The following is a 15,600-nucleotide window of genomic DNA, read 5'->3' on the forward strand; positions in this document are numbered from 1 at the left end:
GCGACGGCCGAGATTCTTGGCGACTTGCCACCTTGAGTTCGATGTTTCTGCAGTTGCCCTTCAGAATAAGAGCTCAACATTGAGCTTTATTGAGAGAGGCATATCAAGCCTGCAACCCCGTTTTAAAGAGAGGTGAAGTGGAATATATACAAATATATATTTATATATATATATATACAAATGTATGAATTATATATAACATATATTTATAATATATATACATATATATAAATAAACTATATTTATAAACACAATATATATATATAACTATAAATAGTTATATACATTTATAAACATAATATATACATATATATACAAGTATGTATAGATATGTATAAACTATATATTTATAAACACAATATATATATATATGTATTTCTACACAATATATACACACTTATATGTGTATGACTATTTTATTTTTAATTGTGTGTTTATAAATATATATATAAATACACAATCAAAATTAAAATAATTACATTTAAAGGATATTGAAAAAAGCAGGGTTGTCATATTTTATTTTTTTATTCTAAAAAAAAATGTATAGTGAATAAGGAGTAAACTCATGAGCACGAACAGCTGATGTGGTGACGTCATCAAGTCAGAAATACTGTCCTCCGTCCTTTGGACTCTGGACCTCCAAGACCAAACTCCAAACTGCAAAGGTTCACAAGTACTCAGTGTACCTAGAATGGATAAATGCTGTGAACTGCTCTCCCACATAATGAGGGGAGGGAGGAGTCAGCTGCTTTCCCCTCTGACATCAGCTCTGCTGGAGGTCAAGCAGCTGAAGGCCGAGTTGTGTTTTAAAACCATAAAACATCTGAATATTGAGCTTTAGAGACACTAAGTATTTATCATACAATGAGTCCTGCACACAACCTGTCGTCTCAAACAGTGACACCGTACTTACACACCTGAGGTACTTAAATACTTCGTTTTGTGTATATTATTATACAGGTGAAATAAATAATTAAATAGGCCACGTAAGCATATATCTATCTATGTGCCCCCTGCCATGGCTCTACTGACCCCCCCTCTCTCTCTCTTCCTGTTTCATGGATGGTGGAGGTCTGGATCGTGGTCCATGCCGACTAATAATTATTAATCCTTTCTGTCATATTCAATGAATGTGTTGTAGCTCTGTAATGATTCATTCTGGACACATGACATATATTCTATCCAGGAGAGGGATCCTCCTCTGTTGCTCTCCTGGAGGTTTCTTCCATTTTTCCATGTAAAAGGTTTTTTTTCTATTTCTTGGGAGTCGTTCCTGATCCGATGCGAGGTCAAAGGTCAGGGATGTCGTATGTGCTCTCTGAGGCAAATTTGTAATTTGTGATATTGGGCTATACAATTTAAACTGAATTGAATTGGATCTAAATGAGCGATTCATAAAATTCTACTTTCAGGCCATGAACAAAAAAAGAAGAAAAAAAGACTCTCGCTTAGTCTTTAAATTAATAACCACGGACTCTGCCCCCTGCGCCTGCTTGGACTTTAGATGGCAAACAGAGCGTCGACCGGCCGCGGTGCTCTCCATTGTTCATCCGCTACAGAGCAGCACTTCTCCACCCGGCAGGTGAGCAACCGGAACTCCTTGTTTAATTAGTATTCCCTATTTTCTTTCCGTGTATCAATCCGCGTCACCACGAATCTCTGGCAATTACTTGTTCTCGCCGATAGATGGCGGCATCGTCCTGTACGGTTCATTCAACAAACCGACGAACAAGAGCGTACACGGACCCTGTTGCCACGGCGACGAGGGAGGTGCCGCCGCTCTCCCATTGGTCGGCTGCGTTGCCCACCAGGTTGCGCGCGCATCACAGCTGGACTACATTAGCCAGCCAGCGGCGGGAAGTCCAGGAAAGCTTTCGACGCAACAGGTAGGGGTCCGGGTTCCTTGAACGCCTCGTGGACGCTGTTTACGTGAAGACGAGGAGTTTTAATTAACGCATTTATGTATATCCATATATATATATATATGTTCTCCGAACTCAGCTAATAAACCTCACGGTATCGTTGTGGCGTCGGTGAAGCAACAATAAGGACGTTAATTAAAACTACGAGACATTTAACTTATCTTGTCTTTTAAAGTAATCAAATTGTGTTGAGCAACTATTGCTTCATCCACTTTTATTATATATATATTTATTTATTCCGAAGTCCCTGTTCTAATTGACCGATGGCAAGAGTCCCAGTTTCAGTGTGTACAGAGTTCACCTCTGGTGACTAGATAAGTTTATACTTCAAATGTTAAAGTTACATGAGTGTAAAAGTACACAAAATGTGCTTCTATAAAAGACTAAATGCTGCATTTGCAGTGTTATATTTGTATGTGTGTTATTACTGGATCATTGATAATAATTCACCAATGAGTATTTTATTGTATATTTGAAGCTATTATATGATTGGTTAAAGTATGATTTACAAGGACCTCTAAACCAAAGTGTTGTACTTGAGAACATGTGCCGCCTTTCCAGCCATGTTCCTGTATCTCCTGGCGCTGGTGGGGGTCTACTACCTGTACCGCTGGTTCAAGGAGTGGCCCCATGTGCCCGACAAGGGCGATAAGTACGTGTACATCACGGGCTGCGACAGCGGCTTCGGCAACCTCCTGGCACGCCACCTGGACGAGAAGGGCTTCAGGGTGATCGCCGCGTGCTTCACCGAGAAGGGAGAAGAGGACCTGAGGAAGTCGTGCTCCCGCAAGCTGACCACGACGCACCTCGACGTGCGCTCCAAGGACAGCGTGGCCAAAACCACGGCGACGATCAAGGAGAGAGTGGGGCAGAGCGGTGAGTGGAGCGGAGAGAAATAGAGCCCCGACTGAGGGATTGTGTGCATGCGTTCGTGGTCCCCAGAGGATGAATCGTGCATTTTTCTGCCCTCTTGAGGTGCAACGCCGCTCCTGAAGGGACTTGATCCAATTTAGTCGAATTAAAAGTGATTCAGCGGACTGAAAGTCCCCCGTGTGCATCCCCCCCTAGGCCTGTGGGCCGTGGTGAACAACGCCGGCGTGTCCGTCCCCACGGCGCCCTGCGATTGGCTGAACATCGACGACTACAAGTCCATGCTGGAGGTCAACCTCCTCGGCGTGATCGCGGTGACGCTGAGCGTCCTGCCGCTGATCAAGAAGGCGAGGGGCCGGGTGGTCAACGTGGCCAGCGTGTTCGGGAGGATCAGCCCGACGGGGGGGCCGTACACCGTCTCCAAGTACGGCGTGGAGGCCTTCAACGACAGCCTCAGGTGAAACATTAACCGGCTCGATCGTTTACCGTGACGCCGCGGAGATTCTTTTGATAACGACGCGAAAGGTTTCTTTCAGGTTGAATATGAAGCCGTTCGGGGTCAAAGTCCTCTGCATCGAGCCGGGCTTCTTCAAAACCAATGTCACCGACACCACGATCCTGAGCAACAACGTGAGGACGCTGTGGGGGCGACTGCCCCAGGACCTGAAGGACGCCTACGGGAGCGAGTATCTACAGAAGTGTACGTCGGGGTCGTTGCTTTTCGACATGCGCGTGCCGGTTTATTTACTCACTCTGCTCGTTTTTCCCTCGCAGCTTTAAATCTAATATGCAACAAAGTCGCCAAGATGAGCGACGGGGATCTGATGAAGGTGGTCAGCTGCATGGAGCACGCCATCTCCGCCGTCCGGCCGCGCACCCGCTACTCGCCGGGCTGGGACGCCAAGCTGTTCTGGCTGCCGCTGTCCTACATGCCCACCTGCGTCATCGACTACATCATGTCCAAACAAGCCATTCCTATTGCCCAACCGGGACAATGAACTGTGCACGTAAGGCAATATAATGATGCCCATATATTCCTGATCAAAGATTTGTTCCTATACATGTTTGTGTAGCTATTGCTGCACAGCGCCACGGACAAAGTATACTCGTGTGTCTGTAAACGTTCTTTTTTCTTAACACAGTGGACATATTCAAGGCCACCTTATCTACAGGCAGATAGCAGGTTCAAATCGATATGGGAGGGTCAGGGAGGAGCAGCCACATTTAGACTTGCTTACAAAGCAGTTGAGCAGGAAGTTGCTTAAAATATTGCAGATGGTGATTTACAAAAACATTGCTGCGAGTAGATGACGCTGCATTATAACTTCCCTGTCGATTATATACAGATTTGATTTTTGCGAGAGCAGCAGACACGGGACGGATTGTTTCCACTGGATGGATAAGTGCCTTAAGGAGATTGTGGGCGGTCACATTCCACACCAAGAAACTATTGTGCAGCAAGACGCTTATCAATTCTTCCTGTAGAAATAAACAAGCCTTGCTGTAATTACTGGTGTCGTTTTTTGGCTGACCTTAAAAAACAAGGGGTATAAGTTACATTTTATCCTGCAGTTAAACAGTATTGTTCCTCAGATGGAGCCAGAGACCTCTGGCCTAGAAAACCTGCTGATCCCTAACAGGTAATGCACGCCTTGCACATCGTCTGATAGCCAGAGAAAACTAAATACCTAGTTTCAGAAATCTAGATTGTTGCAAGTTTTTACTACCGATTATAAAATTGCTTTGGCTAAGAATAAAATCAGGTAAATAAGTAATGTCAAAGCTATATTTATGGTACAATATAAGCTCCAGTTTTCCCTCTAAAGTTGAAACAACCATCCAGTCGTTTGTCCAGTTTTATTTCAGTTGGGGAAAAGCTGCAACACAATTCAGAACGTTCAACATGACTCAACACCGCCACCAGGTGGTCAGACTAAAAAACAGCATTTCATTAAATCCTTCATGAACAACATTCTAAACAACTATTAAGAGCTTGAGAATTATACAGCTGACCAGTGGTTTTGTGTAAAGACAGCGTTTTATTCCCTCTTCCATTGGAAACATTAAATAGAACTTTCTTTCAGGATAACGAGACAAGTATATTTTGCATTTTGACATGTTTTACAAACCAAGTGCTCCTAACCGCAGAACCCCTCTTTTGTTGTGACTCCTCCCCTTAACGGTTACATCGAGTGCTCCTCAGCCAGCCTCGCGGCCTTCTCAACCACTTCCTCGATGGCGCCGACCATGTAGAAGGCCTGCTCGGGCAGACTGTCGTACTCGCCTGCAGAGAAATCGGTTGAAGAAAATATAAGTACGACGAAAATAGTCGGCGAAGTGATGAATATCAAGTCCACGTGACATCACTCACCGTTGAGGATGCCCTGGAAGCCCTTGATGGTCTCCTTGAGGGGAACCATCTTTCCCAGGTGGCCGGTGAAGACCTCGGCCACCTGGAAGGGCTGGGACAGGAATCGCTGGATCTTGCGGGCGCGGGCCACCGTCAGTTTGTCCTCCTCAGACAACTCATCCATACCCAGAATGGCAATAATATCCTGCAGGGATTTGTAGTCCTACAGGGGCAAAGTCAACTTGTTAGAGTCACACAGAAAAAAAAAAATGTATTAGCATACAGATTTAAAAACATCAAGTCACAAACCTGAAGGATTTTCTGCACACCACGGGCGATTTCATAGTGCTCTATGCCCACGATGTTGGGGTCCATAATACGGGACGTGGAGTCCAGGGGGTCGACGGCGGGGTAGATGCCCAGCTCAGCGATGGCGCGGGACAACACGGTGGTGGCGTCCAAGTGAGCAAAGGTGGTGGCTGGGGCGGGGTCAGTCAGATCGTCAGCGGGCACATAGATGGCCTGGAGGAGAGAAGAGGAAACATTTAAATGGCATCAAATCATGGGTTTTTTCACAAGTGCTCAACAAGTGGGCGAACCAGTACCTGCACGGATGTGATGGAGCCCTTCTTAGTGGTGGTGATCCTCTCCTGCATGGTACCCATGTCGGTGGCCAGAGTGGGCTGGTAACCCACAGCAGAGGGGATACGCCCCAGCAGGGCGGACACCTGGGGAGCAGGAGGACTTTGTCAGGCGTGCACGATGTTTAAAAATCAAAAGTTACAACGCGATTAACTTTACTTTCTAAGCACACAACGTTTCACCGACCTCGGAGCCGGCCTGCGTGAAGCGGAAGATGTTGTCGATGAAGAGCAGCACATTCTGACCCTCCTGGTCACGGAAGTACTCGGCCACACTCAGGCCAGTCAGAGCCACTCTGGCGCGGGCGCCGGGGGGCTCGTTCATCTGGCCGTACACCAGCGCCACCTAGCAGGGAGAACAGGTGAGCGTTCGCTACCACGACGTGGCACAAAAAAGAAATGTTAAAATGTTTCGCGCTTGAATCCCTCACCTTGGAGGTGTTGTCCTTCAGGTTGATGACGCCGGACTCGATCATTTCATGGTACAAGTCGTTTCCCTCGCGGGTACGCTCTCCCACGCCGGCAAACACGGAGTAACCACCGTGGGCCTTGGCCACGTTGTTGATCAGCTCCATGATCAACACCGTCTTGCCCACACCGGCACCGCCGAACAGCCCTGTGGGCGCGAGGAACGACGGTTAACGTCGAGATATTAACAAGAGGATCCAAACGGTCACGCCACCGTCTTCCCGTCTGCAGAGCGCGTACCGATCTTTCCTCCCTTGACGTAGGGGGCCAACAGGTCCACCACCTTGATGCCAGTCACCAGGATCTCCTGGTCCACGCTCATGTCGGTGAACTCGGGGGCCTCGGCGTGGATCGGTGCAGTGCTGTGGAGAAAAAGTAATGTAAAAAAAACAGCAACTTCATCCTCATGAAGACTTTATCACAGGGTTGTTACACATTTTGACCAATGGATTTCCAGGACTTTAAACCAAATTTCCATGACCAAACTGAAATCTCGGAATAAACATGAACAATTTAGAAAATGTTGCGTATTGAGAGAGTACGCCGGCTTATATTTTGAGCGTCTTTCTTTAAAAAAACGTATTAATTATTTCAAACTCTGCGTAAATGAACATGTGATAACACATTTCCACGACTTTGAAACTTTTATGATTTAAGTTTTTTCCATGAGTTTCAGGCCAGAAAATGACCATTTTAAAACTCCATGACTTTTCCAGGTTTTCCATGACCATACGAACCCTGTTATCATAACAACGCATCGTTATGGTCAAGGTGGACTCACTGCTTGGTGTTGATGGGACCTCTCTCGTCGATGGGCTCTCCGATGACATTCATAATCCTGCCCAGAGTCTCGGGACCCACTGGGATTCTGATGGGGGCGCCGGTGTCCACAACCTTCTGTCCACGGACCAGACCCTCAGTACCATCCATAGCAATGGTACGCACTGTGCTCTCCCCTAAACACAGATTCAAAATGTACTGATTTCCTTCATAAAGGTGCAGCGGACCAACGGTTACACGCCGATCAGATGCTCACCGAGATGCTGAGCCACCTCCAGGACGAGCCTGGTCGGGCGGCCTGCGACTTCCAGGGCGTTGAGGATGGGAGGAAGGTCGTCGTCGAACTGGACGTCGACCACGGCACCGATGACGGCCACGATGCGTCCGGGCGTCACGGTGGTGGCGGCGGCGGCAGGTGCGACATAGTCCCGGCCTGGAAGAGTAACGCGCGTACGCGGTTAGCATTCAGGAGGTGCTACTGCCGTGACCTTGCGATGCGAAGCTCGGGGAGGCCCCTGAACGCACCGCGGAGAGATCAGGGAGACTCGAGTGTCTTTAGCGAAACGCGTGAAGAGGGAGGACTCTGCATGTCCTCAATGTCACGCGAGAGCTGTCGGCCAAACGACGAATTGGCGTTTAAAAAGAGGATACTGAAATGAGCAGTGACGTCATTAAGTGCGCATACGGTACTCATTAGTATGCACGCGCGACGAGTCATTTCAGCAACTAAACTAAAAGCTAGCTTAGCACAGACTCGCAGCGCCTCATGTCACTACACAAAGGTCATTGCTGCTAGCGCGAGGAACACAGCGCAGAGTTGTTTTTTGACACGTGACATCAGTCAATAAGAGCACATATGCACACGTGTGGCGGCGTAAACGGGTTCAGTCACTCCAGCAGATGTTAAATTACACAAGTGAACATCGAAGGCCTGCTAGCTTGTGGCTAGCGGCAGCTAACGTTAGCAGAGCCCCTGCCCTTCTCTGACAGCCTCGGGGACGAGCCGTTTCTCTTCCTACGATTTCGCTCATCTTGCAGGACTTACGTGAAAGGACGGCTGGGGATCCAATGAGGGCCTTCAGAGGCTGGGCCCCAGGCTTGAGAGCCTGCAGTACCCCGGTGCAGCAGCGTCCCACAGCTCCTAACATTGTCATAATGGCTGAAGGTGGAAAGAGACGGTGCGACTTGCGGCTTTATACTGAATGGCCGATGAGACGAACTGCGCGTGCGTGCAACGTCAGGGGCTAAACTGAGCATGCGCAGATGGTCAGCGCGGCCAGCTGACATTCTGCCCTCCAGGACTGGACTATTTGACAGTGACTGCTGAATGACAGTCCAGACTACAAGTTAGATAGAATACACGTTTCATTTTTGCTCATTTTTACCTCTAATTATTTTTGGAATCGTTATCCCATTTATACAGGGTTAAAAGTTTTAAGTGTTAAGTGTTCTGCTGCACGCCTGACAGTTTTTTGGTTGTTCTTGTCTGGAGTCCCATACAGACACTGGTGCCCAGAGAAATAACAAACATGTCCTCTGTCGGTTCCACGTTTACACTGAAAACTGGACGACTGTGTTTATAGATCTTTATCTTGATATTATTATTGTCTGTACTGTTTCATCTCAACATGATGTGTCAGTTGACCTCACCATGTCAATGGTGTGTACACTTACATCGTATCAGCACTGACTATACAGCTTGTGGAGATGGTCGTTCAGGGATTTAAATGTTTGAATTGACTCAACAAGTGTTTTTTGTCTTATGTCTGGACTTGTAACATAGTGTTTTTAACGGAACCAATAATGCTCTCTAAGAGAAGGACGTGTGAACATGAACGTGAGGAAAGCCGCAACCAATATCCAAAGTTTGGTGTATTTTGGAAGGGCAATGAAGGCCAATTATGGATTGTACAATACATACATTTATTGATTTTTGTTGGGGGGGAAAAAACAAAAAAAGTGCTGTTGATGAACGGCATAAGAAATATCCATTTCAGTCTGTGGCAATACTTGTTTACAGTGGTCAAATGAGTAAAACCACACTGTATAATACTCCTGCCTTCAATACAGTTTGACCTAAGAGGTACAGAAGTATCATCAGCAAAAGTTGAACTTCAAATATGTGGAAGCATTCATTCTACAGATCCAGTTTAATTTACAAGTAAAGATAATCCTTCGTTAGTCCCACAGCGGGGACATGTAAAATAAATGTATCTGCAAAGGCACATGTATGTTGTGGAATAAAAAGTTACGACATTTCCTGATGAATTAGAGTAGAAGTGTCAAGTAACAGAAACTGGAAATACTCAAGTAAAGGGATGAAGTAAATGTTCCACTACTGCTTGCTTATTCTTATTCTTAGTCAAAACATGTACTTAAGTAAAAGTACACAAGAGTATCAGAGTCCCTACTGTGAGGACTTTTATGTTGCTGCTGGTAAAGAAGCAACGTTTAATTACTTTATGTACGTCTTGGTACCTTTTACATGTCCCTTTTATCTTCTGTTAATTTATGATAAGACATCTTGTGTTGATTATAGTTTTCATAATCAGTCTGAATTGGCAACGTAGATGTATTAAATACATGTGGTGGATTTAAAAGTACATTATTTGCTCTGAATTGTGGAAGCAGAACAATGTACCTCTGTACCTCTTCATTGTACTTCACAGTACTTCAGTTATTATGTTACATTTCAGTCAGAGGATCGACCTGAAACTATAAAAAGAGAGGGACACGTTTGGAAAAGCTGTGAGACACTCCCACATTCCCAGTGGGAAGTACATATTGCTTATGCTCCAGTGTACATCCCAGTGTGCTGGAGGAGAACGGTCGGCAGTCGAGTCTCAGCTTTTTTACATTTGCGGAGCGGGACCACCGAGTTTTGTACGACTCCAATTCTGCCATGAACTCTGGAGCCTCAGTCTGGTATGCAGAAACACAGAAAGGAAGCAGCAGGGCCCTTCTCGTGGCCATGTGACGGCCCCATTGAGTGTGCTGTTGAGTGTCCCACAATGCAATGCAGAGAGGAAAGGGAGGAACTTTTCACAGCTGGGAAACATTAAAACAAATTAAGAAACCAAACGTGATATATTATATTCTCTGTCTCTCTATATATAAATAGTGGACTCTTCTCTGGGCTTTCAATGCTCACATGCTCTGTGTCCAACATGTCATAATGTATACATAATATAGTAGAATATTAAAGATACTGAGTTTTATAGTTTACATTTACTTTTAGTTAGATTTTAAGATATCAATACATTTAACCGTTTGTACTGGTAGAAACATGTATGTATATGTATAAATATATATATTTCTATAAATATCTATCTTTCTATAAATATATATATTTATATATATTATATAAATATAGATATATATTTATATATATTATATATTTAAATATTTGATTATATATATATATATCTATAAATATATATATTTGTATAAATATGTTATTATATATATTTATATATATATATATATATATATATAATAACATATTTATATATATCTTGATATCTAACTAATTCTAACTAAAAGAAAATGTAAGAGTCCACTATTTCTACACTAGAGGGTGCTGCTGTATTAAAGGAGACAGAATTTGCAGGGTGTGTGTGTGTCTGTCTGTGTGTGGGTGTGTGATTGTGTGTGTGTGTGGGGGGGGGTCCTCTCCTTGTTTTGGCCTCTGTTAAACACGTCGTGTACAAGCTGTGACTAGTCCACACAGATTGTGAACAAACAGCCCTCTGGTAGAATAATACCTGGACTCATCCCATCAGAGGTGTGTTGAGTTAAAAAGAGTTCACCTCTCTGTGATTGTGTTTTCAGACTCACGCACTGTAACAGGGTTAGAACCAGGGACGTGCGGTCAGGGGAGGCAGTAAAAATAAATAAAAATGATAACATCAAATATATATGAGTATTTGTCCATTTTATAGTCAAAATCGCTGAATTTGCCTATTTCCTGTTCAGATACAGGATGAAACGAGAGTTGAGGCAGCGACGAGTCGAGCCTCACCTCTGATTGCGCAATCCTTCACAAACTGTGTTGAGACATGCAATTGGCCCGTGCGGATTGCCGTATCTCTGCATGTCGCCAATATAATGTTTGCAGATCTGTTTATTTGCCATGATTTTCCGCAGTCTGTCTAAGTTCTTTTACCATGACAGCTTAATGTTTGTAAGTGACATATTTAGTTTGCTGAATGCTGATGTGAAATAAAGCCACAGTGAAAAGGCGCATGGTGAGGCAGATAATACTCTGCCGCCCTGCAGGGGGCGCTAGTGAGCCAACGGGTACTTGTTGCTGCTTCTTCTACGCTCAGGCGCCAGGCGAGTCAAGTCCGTTTGTTGTTGTATTTTGCTACGTCAGACCGCCAACATGGAAGAGGATTATATATCTAAGCTTAAAAATGTATCAAAACTGGACTTTCAGACAAAAGTGGACGTGATTAACACAGGTAGACCAACGCCGGAGCTAAAAGGTTTGCTTCAAACTTTTTCTTACTTAGCCTACCTTTAAGTATCTGTAATATGTACCGTGTGCGTGTGTGTTGTGTGGAGAATGCTGATGAGACATGAAATAACCAGTAGCCAATTGAATAAGCCCCTTTTGGGTTTATATATTTGTAAATCTGACACTAAAGGAGTCAGTGCCTCACCAACCATGAACCGCACGTCACTGGTTAGAACTCCGTCTCACCACGTGGGACTCTGCAGGCACGGCTGCATCTCGACTCGTCTGTATTTGTCCGTGAAAACAAAGCACGTGTTTGACTTCACAATCCTCGGCATGCCCCAAAGTGGAGTGTGTTGAGAGAGGAGTGAGACTGTTTGCGTTGCCGGGCGTTTGTGCTCCGTGTTGTCGGATCATCACGGGCACGTGCACGGAAATATACTCCGAAAGTTTAAAAAAAAAATGTATTTTTTTCCCCACTTCGGAGCGTTGATATCATTCTTCAAGTGCAGGTTCCATGTCATCCCTCCTCCGTGTTTGGAGGGATTGGGATGTGGGAATGGATCCTGGATGGACATGTTCCAAGGCTGCAGAGGACGTCTGATGACCCACATTACGGAGCCATATGTGCAAACCGGCCCTGCATTCAGAACCACAGCAATAACCTCCTCACAGCACCCCTCTCCAGACCGGGGGCATGCTGGACGACGGGCTCTATGTCCTCCTCAAGAGGAGGCCAGAGTGCACTCGTGATGTTCGATGGGAAACAGATGGTGAACCTCCGTCGCCTTCGCTGATCCCCGTGATTTTCTCTTTTTCCCGTCGCGCCACCATAAAGTTGACGTTTGTGACGTATTTGATGCATTCTCATAACACCTTGTGCACACATTCAGGGATTGCAATAACTTTTGGGTGGTTCCTCGACCTTTCATCCGGAGCAATCATCAGATCAACATTTACCTTCATCCAAAACTTTGGTTCACGGCCAAAAACCTGAAAGAAAAAGGATTAAAAAATCCCATCAGCGTCAGCTGTAGACATGAAACTGAGCATGGGTGGAGTATGAGACGACGGGCCCCTGGGCACAGACATGCAGAGCAAACCACCACCTCCCATGGGGCCGAGACACACAGGCTGTATCGTTGTTTAGCTCTTTGCTTGGTTTTCATGTCTCTTTGTGGTCATTTTGAGTCTCTTTGTAGTTATTTAATGTAACCTTATTGGTCTTTTTTAACAGATTTCTTTGTAGCTGTTTTGCATTTCTTTGTCGTCTTTACTGTCTCTTTCTAGTGGTTTAATATTTTTTTGACTCTTTGCCGGTTCCTTTGTATCTCTTTGTGGTCATTTTGTCTATTTGTAGGTATTTGTGTCTCTTTGTGGTCATTTTGTGTCTATTTGTAGGTATTTGTGTCTCTTTGTAGTCATTTTGTGTCTATTTGTGTCTCTTTGTGGTCATTTTGTGTCTCTTTGTAGTCATTTTGTGTCTATTTGTAGGTATTTATGTCTCTTTGTGGTCATTTTGTGTCTCTTTGTAGGTATTTATGTCTCTTTGTGGTCATTTTGTGTCTATGTGGAGGTATGTGTGTCTCTTTGTGGTCATTTTGTGTCTGTGTAGGTATGTGTGTCTGTGGTCATTTTGTGTCTATTTGTAGGTATGTGTGTCTCTTTGTGGTCATTTTGTGTCTGTGTGTCTCTTTGTGGTCATTTTGTGTCTCTTCGTAGGTGTTTTTAAGTCTCTTTATAGTTATTTAATTCAACCTCATTTCTTTGTAGCCGGTTTACATCTCTTTCTCTTTACTGATGGTTTTTAATCTCTTTATGTCTCTTAGCCGGTTCCTTTGAGTGACATTCTGAAAGTGAAGGCCAAGGGAGGCCCTGACACTTTGGGCCCCTGGGCCTGTGCCCCGTAGGCCCCGTTAGTAATCCACCCGGGCCTGTCAGTAACCATGCAAACTCACAACATACACAACTGCATCTGAACGTTGTTCAGCCACCAGGAACACATTCCTCTGGTCGGCCATGACGGCGACACTGAGGATTATTTCCATCTTTTCCTCGGTCCGCTCACGCCGGTGTGAGAACTTGTCGGGACATAATTTATCTGCGTTTCGCACGCTATGGAAATCAAACTCCACGGATGCTGTAACTATACAGCATGTTGAAGGAACATGCATTATCTTGTAAAAACAGCGGTTAACCAAATGTCCCAGGAAACACACCTGGAGGGGCAGCGGATATCAAAGAGCTTACGCAGTGTCATAAAAACAAAATCCTTCCTCTCGCTCCGTTTGTCCTCTTTGTTTACGGCACACCTTCTTTTCCCGAGGAAACTACCTGCTATATACAATTAAATAAGGAGGCATTGAATGCAAATATACTCCCAGACACGCTGAGTGAATGTCACCCTAATTGCCTGGTTTAGAGACGCCGTGGAGACGGCTCTGCTTTTAGAACCATCACGCTCGTTATTCGAGCATCCCCGCTGTGAGAGGAATCACAACATTGAGACGATAACTCAAACAGAATGCTTTAAAAATTAAAAAAAGATTGTCAGAACATTTTTTGTATATATTCTGTGTTTTCCCCCCCCCCATTTGAATATGAAATGCCGTATTCCTATTCAAATCCAGCGCTCTGCCGTGTCCCAGTTGTGCCATGTATCGCGTTAGAACTCTTGAGGTCGGACAGCGGCGACAGCCTCCTCCTCGTTCTCACTGCAGGATAACTCCGAAACAGACGCGATGTTAATGTGACAATTCCCCACAAACCCCTCACGTTGCTTAATTAGCTCTCCACACGGAAGACAGGTGGGGAGGGGGCGGGGGGGGGGGGGGGTCCAGATTTGAAGAGGTCCATCTCTTGCATTCTTGAGTGGCAGCTCACCTTTCCTTCTTTTCGTAATACAGCAGGCAAAACACACACACACACACACACACACATGCCGTCATCCCCCGCTGCAGAGGTATGTGATTCCACCTCGCAGCTGTTATGGCTGCAGACCGTCTCTGTGGACGCTGAGACTCCTCTGATCCGGGACTGTGGAGGAATCGTAAAACGTTCAGGGAGTTACGAGACTTCCCTTTGGTGCTGAAAAGGACACCGGCTTTCAATAAAAACCAGACTGATGCTGGAGAACTTCTAACCTTTCACGTACGGCTTTGAAGAGACCCGCCAGACAGGAGACCAGCCACAGAATGTGAATGTTTGAGCGTAGGCTTGAGGTGGAGAGGATGCACCGGACATGCATATTGGGTGGATCGCACCCATTTTGATGAAGGGAGATGTGAAGATCTGACTAGACCAAGAGACAAACTGCTGTCCTGTCAGAAGAGAATGAAACATGGAGGCTATTTAGCAGTAAATGGGGTTTACTCTGCTCTGGCTTCTGGAAACGTGTGTTTACAGTGAATCCTGCTGAGCGAAAGACTAACAACTGCTGCGGCTGTTATCTCGGATGAATCACGGAACGCTGCTCCTGCAAGCTGTGTTGCCTTAAGGTATAAATCACCTGTCCAAACATCTCATCTCTCTGGATTAGAAGGAGGGCGAGGCCTCTGGAGGCACAGTTACAAAACGTGTGGACAATACCTACTTTAAAGCAGCTACAATAGAAGTTTCTACATCAACAGTGGCTTACATTATTACGTGTGAGGTTAAAAGGTAGCTTGTCGTGATGAACAGAGGATCATCACGCACCTCTCAGCTTGATGGAACTATCGATCATCTTTAATATGCACCTGTGTCTACAGCAGCAGAACGGACACATTGAAACACTGGCTCTACACGGAGCCTTTCACCATGTAGTGGTTACATCTGGTGATGCAAACAAATCTATCCTTCTATCATCCATCCACCTACCTACCTATCTACATATCTATCTATCTACATATCTACCTACCTATTTATCTACCTTCCTACATATCTATCTATATCTACCTACCGATTTATCTATCTATCTACATATCTATCTTTTTACATATCTACATATCTATCTTTTTACATATCTACATATCTATCTTTTTACATATCTATCTTTTTACATATCTACATATCTATCTTTTTACATATCTACCTACCGATTTATCTATCTGCCTGCCTACCTATCTATCT

At 44.9% G+C, this 15,600-nt stretch overlaps 2 protein-coding genes across 3 annotated transcripts; one reads left to right on the forward strand and one right to left on the reverse strand.

Annotated features, from left to right (window-relative positions):
- Positions 1–1,780: 1,780 nt before the first annotated feature.
- On the forward strand, positions 1,781–4,299 carry LOC130204422 (retinol dehydrogenase 7-like). Of its 2 annotated transcripts, XM_056431152.1 has the most exons (5): positions 1,781–1,886; positions 2,484–2,798; positions 2,991–3,249; positions 3,329–3,492; positions 3,567–4,299. In XM_056431152.1, exons 2-5 carry the CDS (start codon positions 2,486–2,488, stop codon positions 3,788–3,790), a joined length of 960 nt encoding a protein of 319 aa, XP_056287127.1. In that variant the 5' UTR covers positions 1,781–1,886; positions 2,484–2,485; the 3' UTR covers positions 3,791–4,299. The 2 variants fall into 2 exon arrangements, with proteins under 2 accessions (XP_056287127.1, XP_056287126.1); XM_056431151.1 differs by lacking the exon at positions 1,781–1,886 and having other exon boundaries at positions 1,893–2,798.
- A 336-nt stretch (positions 4,300–4,635) lies between these two features.
- atp5f1b (ATP synthase F1 subunit beta) lies at positions 4,636–8,228 on the reverse strand. Its single transcript, XM_056431161.1, has 10 exons — positions 8,077–8,228; positions 7,288–7,464; positions 7,033–7,207; positions 6,492–6,613; positions 6,215–6,399; positions 5,971–6,129; positions 5,748–5,870; positions 5,452–5,664; positions 5,164–5,365; positions 4,636–5,076 (listed from the first exon to the last, which is right to left on the reverse strand). Exons 1-10 carry the CDS (start codon positions 8,183–8,185, stop codon positions 4,976–4,978), a joined length of 1,566 nt encoding a protein of 521 aa, XP_056287136.1. The 5' UTR covers positions 8,186–8,228; the 3' UTR covers positions 4,636–4,975.
- Between the last annotated feature and the right edge of the window lie 7,372 nt (positions 8,229–15,600).

This window comes from Pseudoliparis swirei, chromosome 14 (assembly GCF_029220125.1).
Source record: "Pseudoliparis swirei isolate HS2019 ecotype Mariana Trench chromosome 14, NWPU_hadal_v1, whole genome shotgun sequence".
Classification (NCBI taxonomy): Eukaryota; Metazoa; Chordata; class Actinopteri; order Perciformes; family Liparidae; genus Pseudoliparis; species Pseudoliparis swirei.

Bases quoted from the DNA above. Each gene is read 5' to 3' on its own strand.
- LOC130204422 (XM_056431152.1), top strand. From the start codon at position 2,486: ATGTTCCTGTATCTCCTGGCGCTGGTGGGGGTCTACTACCTGTACCGC. The intron at 2,799-2,990 runs GTGAGTGGAGCG...ATCCCCCCCTAG, and splicing joins GGAGAGAGTGGGGCAGAGCG to GCCTGTGGGCCGTGGTGAAC. The intron at 3,250-3,328 runs GTGAAACATTAA...GGTTTCTTTCAG, and splicing joins GCCTTCAACGACAGCCTCAG to GTTGAATATGAAGCCGTTCG.
- atp5f1b (XM_056431161.1), bottom strand. From the start codon at position 8,185: ATGACAATGTTAGGAGCTGTGGGACGCTGCTGCACCGGGGTACTGCAG. The intron at 6,614-7,032 runs GTGAGTCCACCT...TTTTCTCCACAG, and splicing joins GGTCCCATCAACACCAAGCA to CACTGCACCGATCCACGCCG. The intron at 6,130-6,214 runs GTGAGGGATTCA...TCTCCCTGCTAG, and splicing joins TGAAGGACAACACCTCCAAG to GTGGCGCTGGTGTACGGCCA.